General features: G+C 41.0%; 1 protein-coding gene across 2 annotated transcripts in view; it reads left to right on the top strand.

Annotated features, from left to right (window-relative positions):
- Window positions 1-16,614, top strand: part of kif22 (kinesin family member 22) — a 42,221-nt gene that overhangs the window by 17,802 nt on the left and 7,805 nt on the right. For both annotated transcript variants that reach the window (XM_038991624.1, XM_038991623.1), the window contains exons 7-11: window positions 1,158-1,275; window positions 5,966-6,065; window positions 14,920-15,121; window positions 15,953-16,044; window positions 16,339-16,539. In XM_038991624.1, the coding sequence (XP_038847552.1) occupies window positions 1,158-1,275; window positions 5,966-6,065; window positions 14,920-15,121; window positions 15,953-16,044; window positions 16,339-16,539 (713 nt within the window). The remainder of the gene's footprint in view (window positions 1-1,157; window positions 1,276-5,965; window positions 6,066-14,919; window positions 15,122-15,952; window positions 16,045-16,338; window positions 16,540-16,614) is intronic.

Genomic DNA, 16,614 nt, shown 5'->3' with positions numbered 1-16,614 from the left:
TTGCTGAACTGAAACAGCTTTGTAAAGAGGAATGGTCCAAAATTCCTCCTGACCGTTGTGCAGGTCTGATCCGCAACTACAGAAAACGTTTGGTTGAGGTTATTGCTGCCAAAGGAGGGTCAACCAGTTATTAAATCCAAGGGTTCACATACTTTTCCCACCCTGCACTGTGAATGTTTACACAGTGTGTTCAATGAAAACAAAAGGTATAATTGTTTGTTATTCGATTAAGCAGACTGTGTTTGTCTATTGTTGGGACTTAGATGAAGATCAGGTCAAATTTTATGACCAATTTATGCAGAAAGCCAGGTAATTCCAAAGGGTACACATACTTTTTCTTGTCAATGTATATCAGAACCATTGCAGAATAAATTCCTCACCATTTCTGGTTATGTTGAGACGGTTGAGTTTATATTTCCGAAGTAGCCATACAACAATTTACCATCCACATATCATTTAATTGGGCCTATTAGATAGGCTATTATTATTTCTAGTTTTTTCTATATGCATCTGACAGGCAGCGTGGTTTATAACACACAGTAAAATTAAACAGGTGAACAGACAGTTTCTTTTGCATTGAAGTGTGTAGGCTACCACTGTAAGTAGGTCTACTGTGCTATACTCAGATAGTGTATAGACACTATTTCAGAATTCGTGGGCAGTGCAGCATATTTAGGTTCCATAAAAAGTTAATGCAAAACATTATTGCGTTCAAATGATCTGTTTACAAGTCCACAACCATTTGCAATTGTTGGTCTTTCAGAAACGCCTCACAAAGACATTGGTAGAATGGCGCCGGAGGGGATGGCTGACGTTTTACGTGCTCCTAACCGGTTGATCAAGTTTGCTATTTCCTTTAGATACTGACTTGGTCTAATTCCAGTAGGTCCAAAATATACAGCAAATAAGGACATTATAACTCGCCCATAATTCAACTTTTATAGTGACAATCTCATTAACGCGCAAGTTTTTACGACGGGTCAGATTTTTAAAACGGGAAGCATGGGTATGTATGGCATTGTTAAATCTCAATATATATTTGCATGCTCAGTCTTGGTGACAAATTTACGCAGTGTTTATTTATGAGGCACCAGGATTTTGCAACATTAATTTTGATATGTAATATCATTGATGTCCCCCTCCCCTCTGTGCTTCAGTGAAGAGGTCCAGGGAGGAGCAGGAGGCTGGGCGGTCCGGTGAGCCCCAGAAAAAGAAGCTAAAAGACGTGAAGAAGACTGGCCAGGAGGAGCCTACACCCCCAGCACAGCTACACAGGTTGGAGGCCCTTCCCTATTGAACACAATCTATATCTTCCCTACACAAAAAAAGGAACTATAGCAACAAACTATACCAACCGTAATTGTGCAAATAGGGTTTCACAATATATTAGTCTTCATTTCCGTATTAGCCGAGAATTACAGAAAAACATATTGTTGTCAGTGTTGGTCATTATGGCCAAGAAATGATCAATATTGGCTCAATGTCCACATCAGTGAATCCTTAATTTACACACCTGACCCAGTTCACCATTAAGTCATTCCAGTGTTTAATCAATGTGTTATACATACATACAGTACCTGTCAAAAGTTTGGACACATCTACTCATTCCAGGGTTTTTCTTTATCTTTACTATTTTCTACATTGTAGAATAATAGTGAAGACATTAAAACTATGAAATAACACATGGAATCATCTAGCAACAAAAAAGTGTTAAACAAATCAAATATATTTCAGATTGTTCAAAGTAGCCACCCTTTGACTTGACGACAGCTTTGCACACTCTTGGCATTCTCTCAACCAGCTTAATGAGGAATGCTTTTCCAACAGTCTTGACTAAGTTCCCACATGCTGAGCACTTGTTGGCTGCTTTTCCTTCTCTCTGCGGTCCAACTCATCCCAAACCATCTCAATTGGGTTGAGGTCGGGTGATTGTGGAGGCCAGGTCATCTGATGCAGCACTCCATCACTCTCCTTGGTCAAATAGCCCTTACACAGCCTGGAGGTGTGTTGGGTCATTGTCCTGTTGACAAACAAATGATAGTCACGCTAAGCGCAAACCAGATGGGATGGCGTATCGCTGCAGAATGCTTTGGTAGCCATGCTGGTTAAGTGTGCCTTGAATTTAAAATTAATCACAGACATTGTCACCAGCAAAGCATCATCACACCACCACTTCCATGCTTAAAGGTGGGAACCACACATGCAGAGATCATCCATTCACCTACTCTATGTCTCACAAAGACACGGCGGGAGGAACCAAAAATCTCACATTTTCACATCATGGCAGATTTTCACTGGTCTAATGTCTATTGCTTGTGTTTCTTGGCCCAAGCAAGTATTTTCTTATTATTGGTGTCCTTTAGTAGTGGTTTCTTTGCAGCAATTTGACCATGAAGGTCTCATTCACACAGTCTCCTCTGAACAGTTGATGTTGAGATGTGTCTGTTACTTAAACTGTGTGAAGCATTTATTTGGGTGCAATCTGAGGTGCAGATAACTCTAATGAACTTATCCTCTGCAGCGGGGGTAATTCTGGGTCTTCCTTTTCCTGTGGCAGGCCTCATGACAACCAGTTTCATCATAGTGCTTGATGGTTTTTGCGACTGCACTTGAAGAAACTTTCAAAGTTCTTCACATTTTTTGGGTAGACTGACATTCATGTCTTAAAGTAATGGGGCGGCAGGTAGCTTAGTGGTTAGAGCGTTGGATTAGTAACCGGAAGGTTGAGCTGACAAGATAAAAATCTGTTGTTCTGCCCCTGAACAAGGCAGTTAACCCACTGTTCCTAGGCCGTCGTTGTAAATAAGAATTTGTTCTTAACTGACTTGCCTAGTTAAATAAAAGTTTTAAAAAATCTTTAAAAATATGGACTGTCGTTTCTCTTTGCTTATTTGAGCTGTTCTTGCCATAATATGGACTTGTTCTTTTTACCAAATAGGGTTATCTTTTTTATATCATCCCTACCTTGTCACAACACAACTTATTGGCTCAAACGCATTAAGAAGGAAAGAAATTCCACAAATTAACTTTTAGGAAGGCACACCTGTTAATTGAAATGCATTCCAGGTGAGAGAATGCAAAGCTGTCATCAAAGGTTGGCTAATTTGAAGAATCTAAAATATAACATATTTAGATTTAGTTTTACACTTTTTTTTGGTTACTACATGATTCCATATGTGTTATTTCATGGTTTTATTATTCTACAATGTAGAAAATAGTAAAAAATAAAGAAAAACCCTGGAATGAGTAAGCGTGCCTAAACTTTTGACTTGTACTATAGAGATATGCCGGTGGCATTCTACGACACCGACATGCATTTCTTTATGTCAGATGGCTACTGCGTCTGCGTGTGCGTGCGTGTATATAATATTATTTATTATATTTAAACATTTATTAACATAACAATTTTGAAGTGGCTAGTTGTAAGAAGGTTGACTTTCTAACGTTGTAATATGTCAAACTGGGAGTTCAGTTACATGCACACAATAATATGATTATGTGCATAGTCAGATTTGATATAGTAGTTCGATTAAAACATTTACATGCTTTGCAAGATGAACGATTTCCCTAATTACCCTGTTTACATCTGAAATCAGGCAACTTCATGGCGGTCTGATAAATGCAGAAAATTGTCAATTAAAATAAATGTTCTACCACAGCGAACATGTTATTTTTGGGAAGCATATGAATTCATAACTTATCATTTGTATGTAAAAATGACTCAAGACGCATACATTCAGTTGTTTCTGAACACACTTCCCTCGCGCTAAAGAGAGGCTAGCACACATGCGCAGATCAAATACACTGCTGGAACGGTGATTTTAAGATGTTTACATGTCCTAATAATTCGAAAGATATCTTAGAAAACCAGGTATTTTCATCGCTGTATGCTTACGTCGATTTTGACCTTAAGCCGATTTAAGATAAGCACAGTACGGTGTTTACAGGACTATTGCATAATCTACCTACTGCCATAATCAGTTTAATATTGACTTGTTAGTGTGCATATAAACAAACTTTTCCACATGACTAACTGATCTCTTTCATGGTAGTGACTGAGTAAGTACCCCCATGGAAAGTTGTCTTTTTTGGGGGGACAGATGGGTATGTAATCTTCACTTCAACACTTTTGACAGATGTAGGTAACCTAATTTAACAAATGGACACTGAAAGATTATACTTTGCAATAATTTATTCATGAAAAATCTACAACAATGCGGACAAAATAAGTACACCCCTAACTTCAATAGCTGGTGTAGCCCCCTTTGGATGAAATAACTTAATGTAACTGTTTCTTGTAACTGTCTATTAGTCTCTTACATCGACTGGGAGGAATCTTTGCCTGCTCTTCTTTACAGTACTGCTTCAAATGTGTCATGTTCGTGGGCTTTTTTGCATGCACGGCCCACTTCAAGTCCCCCCCCACAGCATTTTGACAGGATTGAAATCTGGGCTTTGACTCGGCCATTCCATAACCCACCATTTCTTCTTTTTGAGCCATTCTGTTGTAGCTTTGCTTGTGTGTTTTGGATCATTGTCCTGTTGTTGCATGAGCCATGTTTGGTTCAGCTTCAGGCTTCAGCTTTTTGACAGATGGCCTCACATTCTCCTCAATGGTACAATATGGGATTCATGGTTGACTCGGGACCTAGCCAACTTGCAATCATTGAGGCAGCAAAGCATCCCCCAACCATAATGCCACCGCCTCCACGCTTTACGGTTAGTATGATATTCTTCTGTTCAAAGGCAGCGTTTCGTTTTCTCGCCAAACATGTCATCTGGCATTGAGGCCAAACAACTCCACCTTTGACTCATCTGTCCAGAGCACATTGTTCCAGTAGTTTTGCTCTTAACCCAGGTGTTGTCTGGCAAATGTCAGTCGTGTCTTGATATTATTTTTTGAGAGCAGAGGCTTCTTCCCGGCCTCCCTTGTAGGCCAAGTTTGTGCAGTCTCTTTCTGACAGTTGACTCATGCGCTTTGACATTGATTAGTGGCAAGAGAGGTTTGTAAGATCCCTTGATGTTACCCTGGGGTTCGTAGAGACTTCTATGATCATCTTTCGGGCAGCTCTTGGGCAGAATTTGGTGGGACGACCTGTGCTAGGTAGATTGCCAGTGGTCTGGAGTTTTCTCCATTTGTAGATGATCAGACAGTGGAATGATGTACTTCGAACTGCTTGGGAAATGATTTTTCACCCCTCCCAGACTCATGGGCATCAAACATCTTTATTCTGAGGGCCTCGAATAGGTATTTTGGTCTTGGCATGATGTTACCACACACCCATATGGTTAAGACCAAACCAGACCAAGTTTCTGATCTTTATGGAAGACTGGACCCTCCCAACTTAATCTGATTTTCTAATAATTTCCACATTTTGGTGCACCTGATTTCATATTTTAGCCATTTTATGTGATGGTAAAGGTAGGGGTGTACTAACTTTTTCCGCATAAGGAAATTGCATTTTTGTTTATTTTAACTTTTGTTTTGTGATTTGTTAAATTGGGTCACCTTTTTATCAATGAATGTGGTTGGAATTTAGCTCAACTGTCCATGTGTCGAAATATGTAAAAATAAATAAAAATAATAAACTTTCCAGGCGGTGTACTTACTTTTCTACATGACTGTAAATCCATCTATCTATCCTCTCTCTGACAGCATCTTAACAGGTTTTAGGCCAGAATTTGGTAGCTGGTGCTGAAAGGAATCCTCTCCCTGTAACAAACACCACTGACTGCTGTGCCTGTTGGCGACCCTTATAGAAAGAGACAAATCTGTATTTTCTATGCCTTTTGTGTGTTACTGTACTCATAACAATTCATTCTACTACTAGGCATGAGCTCTTTCTCTTTTTTTTGTCTCCTTACTGAGCAACTTTGGAAGCTCCCTCCGATCTGAGCTTAGTCACATTTCTCTTTGTCCCTTTCCCCTGCTTATCTCTCGCTCTCTCTCTCGTCTCTTTCTCAGCCCCACAGACCCATCTGTATTGAACCGGCTGATGGCTCTGGAGAAGCTGTTGATGGGCACCCCAGTAAAGGAAAGACTCAACATGCACAGAGAGATCCAGGTAAAGAGCATGCGCCCTTTATCACAGAGTGTACACACACACACACACACACTCAGAATACCGTACAAGCTGATTTCCTAGTTAATAAGACCGAACTATCATGAGATACCGAATATTCGCATTCTCACTAGCGATGGGTACAGTTATTTGAATATCTGGACGGACGTTAGTATTAGGTCACTTGTGTGAGTGTTCACTTTGAGGGGGTGGTATGCCTATTTTAACAATGAAAAAGGTTTGTCTATTAAATTATCTGTTTGACATTGTTACATACAAGGACATACCATGCAGGGGTTGACATTAAGTTGCTGATGGCCCGGTGCAGGTAAACTGAACAGTGGGGCAGGTGGAATCTGCTTTGTGTGCTTGGGGTTATTCAGGCAGCTACATCAAAATCCACAAAATTGATTAATTGGCCACAAAATCAACATGCCATCTCAGTCTCCGAACTTGAAATCCATTGAAAAGCTGTGGTTGAATTGAAGAGGGTAGTCCATAAGCGCAGACGAAGGATATCAAGAATGTGGAAGGATTCTTCTGTATGGAGGAATGATCTAAGATCCTTCCCAATATGTTCTCCAAATATATTTTTTAAAGTCTCCGTGCCATTATCCTCAAAAGGTGAGGTATTGAAAATAGGGGTGTCAATAATTGACACCTGCCTTTTTTTAAATTTATTTTTTAAAGGTTTTCTTGTTAAACAAAATCTCTTTCTCTGAGCAATCATTTTAGTATAAAATAATATTTCCCACATTTTTGGAGCATACAATATAGCTACGTATTTTAATTATTTTTGCTCTTTATCAAGTGTGTCAATAATTTCGGGCCCCATTTGTATGTGTTCCAACCACAAGCTGCAGTTTTGGAATAAGGCCAAGAGCGTATTTTCATCAGAATCATTAGTCTACTTTTTTCTTCTTTAACAAAAAACATCAGCTGAAAATCAGTTCAACTCGAGCAAGTGTTTTTAAGTTTACATAATAGCTATAAACATTTGATTTAGTTGTTCAGTGTGCTAGCTAACCAATGTGTTTATGGTTTCATTAATTTGCCATTTGTAAAAGGCTTGTGGAAAAACCAACTACCTTGCACACCTTATCATTAAAGGACAATTCCACCACTTTATAACCAGTTATGCTGTTAGTATACAGTGCATTCTGAAAGCATTCAGAACCCTTGACTTTTTCCACATTTTGTTACGTTATTCTAAAATTGAGGAAAAATATTTTATCAATCTATACACAATACCCCATAATGACAAAACGAAAACAGGTTTTTGCTCATTTATAAATTAATAAAATACCTTAAGTATTCAGATCCTTTGCTATGAGACTCAAAATTGAGCTCGGGTACATCCTGTTTCCATTGATCATCCTTGATGTTTCTACTTGCTTGGAGTCCACCTGTGGTAAATTTAATTGATTGGACATGATTTTGAAAGACACACACCTGTCTATATAAGGTCCCACAGTTGACAGTGCATGTCAGAGCAAAAACCAAGCCATGAGGTCGAAGGAATTGTCCATAGAGCTCCGAGACAGGATTGTGTCAAGGCACAGATCTGGGGAAAGGTACCGCAACATTTCTGCAGCGTTGAAGGTCCCGAAGAACACAGTGGCCTCCATCGTTCTTAAATGAAAGAAGTTTTGAACCACCAAGACTCTTCCTAGAGCAGACCACTGGCCAAACTGAGCAATCGGGGGAGAATGGCCTTGGTCTGGGAGATGATCAAGAATCCGATGGTCACTGACAGAGCTCCTCTGTTGAGATGGGAGAACCTTCCAGAAGGACAACCATCTCTGCAGTACTCCACCAGTCAGGCCTTTATGGTAGAGTGGCCAGACGGAAGCAACTCCTCAGTAACAGGCACATGACAGCCCGCTTGGAGTTTGACAAAAGGCACGTAAAGGACTCTGACTATGCGAAACAAGATTCTCTGGTCTGATGAAACCAAGATTGAACTCTTTGGCCATCTGGAGGAAACATGGCACCATCCCTACGGTGAAGCATGGTGGTGGCAGCATCATGCTGTGTGGATGTTTTTCAGTGGCACAGACTGGGAGACTAGTCAGGATCGAGGGAAAGATGAACGTAGCAGAGATCCTTGATGAAAACCTGCTCCAGAGCGCGCAGGCCCTCAGACTGGGGCAAAGATTCACCTTTCAACAGGACAATGACCGTAAGCCCACAGCCAAGCCAACGCAGGAGTGGTCTCTGAATGTCCTTGAGTGGCCCATCCAGAGCCCGGACTTGAACCAGATCGAACATCTCTGGAGAGACCTGAAAATAGCTGTGCAGCGATGCTCCCCATCCACCTGGCAGAGATTGAGAGGATCTGCAGAGAAGAATGGGAGAAACTCCCCAATTACAGGTGTGCCCAGCTTGTAGCGTCATACCCAAGAAGAATCAAGGCTGTAATCACTGCCAAAGATGCTTCAACAAAGTACTGAGTAAAGGGTCTGAATACTTAAGTAAATGTGATATCAGTTGTATTTATATACACTACCAATCCAAAGTTTGGGGTCACTTAGAAATGTTCTTGTTTTTGAAAGAAAAGACAAAAAAATGTGTCCAAAAAATAACATCGAATTGATCAGAAATACAGTGTAGGCATTGTTAATGTTTTAAATGACTATTGTAGCTGGAAACGGCTGAGGAATATCTACATAGGCATACAGAGGCCCATTATCAGTACACAGTGTTGTACAAGATCTTCAGTTTCTTGGCAATTTCTCGCATGGAATAGCCTTCATTTCTCAGAACAGGAATAGACTGACGAGTTTCAGAAGAAAGTTCTTTGTTTCTAGCCATTTTGAGCCTGAAATCGAACCCACAAATGCTGATGCTCCAGATACTCAACTAGTCTAAAGGCCAGTTTTATTGCTTCTTTAACCTTTGGCTGCAATCCCGCTACCGGGATGATATGACAACAGCCAGTGATAGTGCAGGGCGCCATATTCAAACAACAGAAATCTCATAATTAAAATTCCTCAGACATTCATGTGTCTTATACCATTTTAAAGGTAATCTTGTTGTTAATCCCACCAAAGTGTCCGATTTTCAAATATGCTTTTCAGCGAAAGCACTACAAACGATTGTTAGGTCACCACAAAACCACAATAAGCACAGCCATTTTTCCAATGAAATATAGCAGTCACAAAAACCAGAAATAGAGAAAATTAATCACTAACCTTTGATTATCTTAATCAGATGACACTCATAGGACTTCATGTTACACAATACATGCATGTTTTGTTTGATTAAGTTCATATTTATATAAAGAAATCTGAGTTTACATTGGCGCGTTAGATTCACTAGTTGCAAAAACATCAAGTGATTTTGCATAGCCACATCGTTTCAACAGAAATACTCATCATAAATGTAGATGATAATACACATGGAATTATAGATAAACCTCTCCTTAATGCAACCGCTGTGTTAGATTTCAAAAAAACTTTACGGAAAAATAAACCATGCAATAATCTGAGACGGAGCTCAGAACAATAGCCAAATTAGCCGCCATGTTGGACTCCACAGAAACCAGAAAATACATGATAAATGTTTCCTTACCTTTGATGAACTTCATCAGAATGCAGTCCTAGGAATCCCAGGTCCACAATAAATGCTTGATTTGTTCGATAATGTCCGTTATTTATGTCCAATTAGCTACTTTGGAATTGTTTACCAAAAGCCCTAAACAAAGTCACAAAGCGCGACCACTATAACGTGACGAAATGTCCAAAAGTTCCGTTAGTCAGTAGAAACATGTCAAACGATGTACTGAATCAATCTTTAGAATGTTGTTAACATACATCTTGAATAACGTTCCAACCGGAGAATTACATTGACTTCAGTTGACCGATGGAACGGAGCTCCCTCTCACGTGAATGCGCCTCTTCAATGCGTGATCACCTCGTGGCAGTGGTGACTAAATCATGTCTCCTTCGGCCCCCCTTCACATTAGAGTCATCAGACAAAGTTCTATTGACTGTTGACATCTAGTGGAAGCCGTAGGAAGTGAAAACTCATCCATATCTCGCTGTAATTTCAATGAGAGCTTGGTTGAAAATCTGGCACCCCCAGAAAAATTCCAAACAGGAAGTGGAACTTCTCAGGTTTTTGCCTGCCATATGAGTTCTGTTATACTCACAGACATAATTCAAACCGTTTTAGAAACTTCAGAGTGTTTTCTATCCAATACTAATAATGATATGCATATATTAGCAGCTATGACATAGGAGCAGGCCGTTTACTCTGGGCACCTCTGTGCACCTTTCATCCAAGTTACTCAATACTGCCCCTGCAGCCATAAGAAGTTAATCAGGACAACAGTTTTCAGCTGTGCTAACATAATTGCAAAAGGGTTTTCTAATGGTCAATTAGACTTTTAAAATGATAAACTTGGATTAGCTAACACAACGTGCCATTGGAACACAGGAGTGATGGTTGCTGATAATGGGCCTCTGTACGCCTACGTAGATATTCAATCAAAAAAACAGCTGCAATAGTTATTTACAACAATACTGTCTACACTGTATTTTTGATAAATTTGATTTTATGCGTTTCTTTCAAAAACAAGGACATTTCTAAGTGGCAAACTTTTGAACGGTAGTGTGTGTGTGTGTATTTGCAAAAAAAAAAAAAGTACCTGTTTTTGCTTTGTTATGGGCTATTTTAGAATAAAGCTGTGACGTAATACAATTTGGATAAAGTCAAGGGGTGTAAGATCTTATTAAAAAATTGTTTTATAATTTTTGTTAGTCATTCTGAACTTTTTTTTTTTTAAGCTTCTGTATTGCCCTCATCTACAGCATACTACGATTTCAAATCTATCCAAATCAAATTTTGTTGGTCACATACACATGGTTAGCAGATGTTATTGCGAGTGTTGCGAAATGCTTATGCTTCTAGACCTGACAGTGCAGCAGTGCCTAACAGGTTAAATCTAACAATTCCACAACTAAACCTAATACACACAATCTAGTAAAGGAATGGGATAAGAATATATATAAGTTTAAAATATATGGATGAGCAGTGACAGAGCAGCTAAGATGCAATAGGTGGTGAAGGATACAGTATATACATAGGAGATGAGTAATGCTAGATATGTAAACATTCTTAAAGTGGCATTAAGTGAATAGTGCTCCATTAATTAAAGTGGCCAATGATATCAAGGCTGTAGGTAGGCAGCTGCCTCGCTGTGCTAGTGGTGGCTGTTTAACAATCTGATGGCCTTGAGAGCTGTCCCAGCTTTGATGCAGCTGTACTGACATCACCTTCTGGATGGAAGCGGGGTGAACAGGCAGTGGCTCAGGTGGTTATTGTCCTTTATGATCTTTTTTGCCTTCCTGTGACAACGGGTGTTGTAGGTGTCCTGGAGGGCAGGTAGTTTGCCCCCGGTAATGCGTTGTGCAGACCACACCACCTTCTGGAGAGCTTTGTGGGCGGTGCAGTTGCCATACCAGGCGGCGATACTGCCCGACAGGATGCTCTCAATTGTGCACCTGTAAAAGTTAGTGAGGGTTTTTGCTGACAAGCCACATTTTTTTCAACCTAGGGTTGAAGAGGCTCTGTTGCGCCTTCATCACACTGTCTGCGTGGACCATTTCAGTTTGTTGGTGATATGTACACCGAGGAACTTAAAACGTTTCACCTTCTCAACTACTGTCCCGTCGATGTGGATAGGGGGGTGCTCCCTCTGCTGTTTCCTGAAGTCCACGATCATCTCCTTTGTTTTGTTGATGTTGAGTGCGAGGTTATTTTCCTGACACTACACTCCGAGGGCCCTCACCTCCTCCCTGTAGGCTGTCTCGTTATTGTTGGTAATCAAGCCTACCACTGTGGTGTCGTCTGCAAACGTGATGATTGAGTTGGAGGCTTGCATGGCCACACAGTCGTGGGTGAACAGGGAGTACAGGAGGGGGCTGAGAACGCACCCTTGTAGTGCCCCAGTGTTAAGGATCAGCGGAGTGGAGGTGTTATTTCCTACCCTCACCACCTGGGGGAGGCCCGTCAGAAAGTCCAGGATCCAGTTGCAGAGGGAGGTGTTTAGTCCCAGGGTCCTTTGCTTAGTGATGAGCTTTGTGGGCACTATGGTGTTGATCGCTGAGCTGTAGTCAATGAACAGCATTCTCGCATAGGTGTTCCTTTTGTCCATGTGGGGAAGGTCAGTGTGGAGTGCGATTGAGATGGCGTCATCTGTGGATCTGTTGAGGCGGTATGCGTATTGGAGTGGGTCTAGGGTTTCAGGGATGATGGTGTTGACGTGAGCCATGAACAGCCTTTCAAAGCACTTCATGGCTACCGACGTAGGGCACAGGGACTATGGTGGTCTGTTTGAAATATGTTGGTATTACAGACTCGGCCAGGAAGAGGTTCGGGCATGCTTTGAGTACACGTCCTGGTAATCCCTCTGGCCTTGCGGCTTTGTGAAGGTTGACCTATTTAAAGGTCTTGGTCACATTGGCTACGGAGAGTGTGATCACACAGTCGTGCGGAACAGCTGGTGCTTACAGGGTTGCTTGCCTCGAAGCAAGCAATAAAAGCATTTTAGCTCGCCTGGTAGGCTTGCGGCTGGGTTTCCCTTTGTGGTCCATAATAGTTTTCAAGCCCTTCCACATCTGACGAGCGTCAGAGCCGATGTAGTATGATTCAATCTTAGTCCCGTATTGACGCGTTGCCTGTTTGATGGTTCGTCTGAGGGCGTAGTGGTATTTCTTATAGTTGGCCGGGTAACTGTCCCGCTCCTTGAAAGGGGCAGCTCTTGCCTTTAGCTCGTGCGGCTGTTGCCTGTAATCCATGGTTTCTGGTTGGGAAATGTATGTATGGTCACTGTGGGGATGATGTCGTCGATGCACTTATTGATAAAACCGGTGACTGAGGTGTTATACTCCTCAATGCCATTGGATGAATCCCAGAACACATTCAAGTCTGTGCTTGCAAAACAGTCCTGTAGCGAGCATCCGCGTCATCTGACCACTTCCATATTGAGCGAGTCACTGGTACTTCCTGCTCTATTTTTTTCTTGTAAGCAGGAATCAGTAGGATAGAATTAAATTGCCTGCATTAAAGTCCCCGACCACTAGGAGCACCGCTTCGGGATGAGAATTTTCTTGTTTATGGCCATATACAGCTCTTTGAGTGCGGTCTTAGTGCCGGCATCGGTTTGTGGTGGTAAATAGACGGCTACGAATGATATAAATGGGAAATCTCTTTGTAGATAGTGTGGTCTACAGCTTATCATGAGTTTGCCTACATTAAAGTGAAAATGCAGACAAGTATTCACACCCCTTATTCAGAAAGACTTACAACTGTAATCACTTCCAAGGGTGATTTTAACATGTATTGACTATGTCTCTCAGAGCTTTGCACACCTGGATTGTACAGTATTTACACATTATTTTTATTCTGTACAGTCGTCATTTTCACTTTTAGGTTAGTATTGTGGACAAACAACACTGATGTTGATCCATCCTCAGCGTTCTCCTATCACAGCCATTAAACTCTGTAACTGATTTACTCCCCGTTGGCCTCATGGGGAAATTCCTTAGCCGTTTCCGTCCTCTCCGGCAACTGAGTTAGGAAGGAAGCCTGTATCTTTGTAGTGACTGGGTGTATTGATACACCATCCAAAGTGTGATTAAATAACTTCACCATGCTCAAAGGGATTTATTTTTTTACCCATCTACCAAATGTGTGCCGCTCTTTGCGAGGCATTGGAAAACCTCCCTTGTCTTTGGTTTAATTCACTGCTCGACTGGGGGACCTTACAGATAATTGTATGTGTGGGGTACAGACATTACAAAATCATCTTAATTAAACACTATATATTGCACACAGTGAGTCCATGCAACTTTTTATGTGACTTGTTAATCAGATGTTTACGCCTGAACTTATTTAGGCTTGCCATAACAAAGAGGTTGAATACTTAGACATTTCAGCTTTAAATGTTGACTCAATTTGTAAACATTCTAAAAACATAATTCCACTTTGACATTATGGTGTATTGTGTGTAGGCTAGTGACACAATCTCAATATAATCCATTTAATATTCAGGCTGTAACACAACAAAATTTGGAAAAAGTCAAGGGGTGTGAATACTTTCTGAAAGCACTGTATCTAAATGAGAGATTAACAGAGTACCAATGCAGTATAGTCCACTTATTTTGTGTACAGTTCAAAGATGGCTTGATGCGGTGTGCAGCATACTCCATTAGTCTCTATGGGCCGGTTGGTGAAGGCCACAGCCCCGGGAAGAAACTTTTTCAGGTGGCAGGAGGTTTTGGTCGTGAGTGACCTGAAACGCCTGCCTGAGGTGAATTTTTGGAGGAGGGGGTGACACTATATACACACACTACATTGACACTCACACAAAACCCACATACCGACACAACACTTTTACATGCATCATATGCTGCTGCTACTCTGTTCTTTATTTTACTCTTAGTATTTATCCTGATGCCTAGTCACTACCCTGCCTTCATGTACATATCTACCTCAAATACTTATAATTCATATGATATTCAATAAATATAGTACCAAACCTTTCTGATTTGGACCAAACTTTTTTTAACAATAGTTAGACATGAGGAATCGAAAGGAATGGTCAAAAGCCACGTCCAAAAGTTTCATGATATTCAAATAGTGAAATAATTTCAAATGCTCATCCCTAATTCTAAATACTGAATCACCTTTACACAGCAAATAGGAAGATTAGCTGGCTGGACTAAATCTGGCACATTTACAGAAATGTTGATTTAATGTGCGTTGTCCCACAATCACAAAGATCCTATTAGTTCTCATTTGTAATTCTATGGCTACAAAACTCTTCACTGATGAATTGCTGTCTGTGCAGGAGTTGAAAGAGAAGCAGAAGGCGTTTGAGAGCAAAGCCAAGGTGCTCAAAGAGACAGGAAATGGTGCCACTCGCAACAGCTCGGACAGTGTGTCATCGGGAGACTCGCCCCTCTTCAGGACGCATCTACCCCCACTACACAGAAAACAGTCCACGGCAGCCAAACCCAAAATACAGCAGGCTGTTGTGTCGCCCCTACAAGGTCAGTGAGCCCGCCCACCCACTAATCCAGGGCGTTTACCCCATGAACCTCTCAAAGCTTAACCTCTCTAACACATCTGGGTGGTGTTCATAAGGGCACGCAATGGAAAACAGCTTAAAATGTTCCTCAACGGAAACTGAAAAATAGCATCTCATTAATTTCAGGTAGTCCCTCCCTATTTTAGTCAGTTTTCTTCCGTTTAGTGCCTAATGAACATGACCCTGCCAATTTTAAAGGTATGTTTTATATATTATTTTTTATGCTTGGCTTAAATTCATTTTACCTTAGTCTTTTTATGCCCATAGTGATAATATACGATAATGCATTCTTTACTCCAGGCACCACTGGCTAATGGTTAGCATTCAAAAACATCTGGGTTTCAAAATGCGTTAATTTTGTGGATGCTGTCACTACTAGTATGTAGACAACTCAAGTCACATTTCACCCAATCCTAAAAAAATCTGAACTATCCCTTTAAGTGTCAACAATTGATATCGTATTGCGCAATGTCTTGTAAAACAGTAAGGCTATTGATTAGATCGGGAACTTGATATGACCATGCAGTCTGCCTATTAATCTGCCCAAACTAATCAAATAATGATGACTAATACAATCTGTAGCCACTTCAGCACCTTTGGGTCTGGCAGCGGTGCATTTCCAATGGACATCTTCCCATGTCTTTAGCTTAAGCATGTTTTCTGGCACGTTCATATAGTGCTTTTTATATAAATGTTTAATATGCTGCTCTGTAAATAGCCAGGGTCTATGCTTTTCCTGTATGTAGGATTGAAAGAAATCTGTTGTGTGTGTGACATCTCTCTTTCCCCTAAGTGTCCCAGCTACAACCTCTCCAGCAGTGTCCGGTGGTCAAAAAACCATCTGTCTGCCTCGTGAAGAAACAGAAGAATCTGGAGCAGAGTGAGGTCAGCAACAGCATTGTTGTTTGACTATGTAAAATGAAACTGGCTTCATTCCAATAACCACACTAACCTACCACTTAGCATGCACACCCAATCCATTGATTGATGCTAAGTGGTAATTCTAGTGTGACTATTGGAACAAAGCCACATAACATGCAATATTAAACAGCTGTTCAGAACCCTTTGTCCCGTGTTGGTGTGCACTGTAATATGCAGGCAAAAAAAAAAAAAAATCTGTGTATATATTTATATATATATATATGTATGTTTCTGCCGTCCACCTTCTCTCGCTCTCAGGTCCAAGAGGGAAAAGAGAATGTGAAGGACACCGGCTGGGAGTCTCATTTGGACAAGTCAGTGCTGGACAAGTCCCGACACAAGATCCTACAGGTGCTCAACTCCGGGTCCCTCAAAGACCTGAAGGGCCTGCAGCAGATTGGGGACAAGAAGGCCAAGCTCATTCTGGGCTGGAGGGAGATTCAAGGCTCCTTCACCAAGGTCTGTGTTGTTTGGGCCCATATTAAGTTTCAGCGTTTACAGCTAGCCCATTTCTTTACAAAAAAAAAGTAATGT

The sequence above is a fragment of the Salvelinus namaycush genome, chromosome 4 (assembly GCF_016432855.1).
Source record: "Salvelinus namaycush isolate Seneca chromosome 4, SaNama_1.0, whole genome shotgun sequence".
Taxonomy (NCBI): domain Eukaryota; kingdom Metazoa; phylum Chordata; class Actinopteri; order Salmoniformes; family Salmonidae; genus Salvelinus; species Salvelinus namaycush.
Note: the sequence above shows the minus strand (reverse complement) of the source record. Positions and strands in the feature narration are given on the sequence as shown.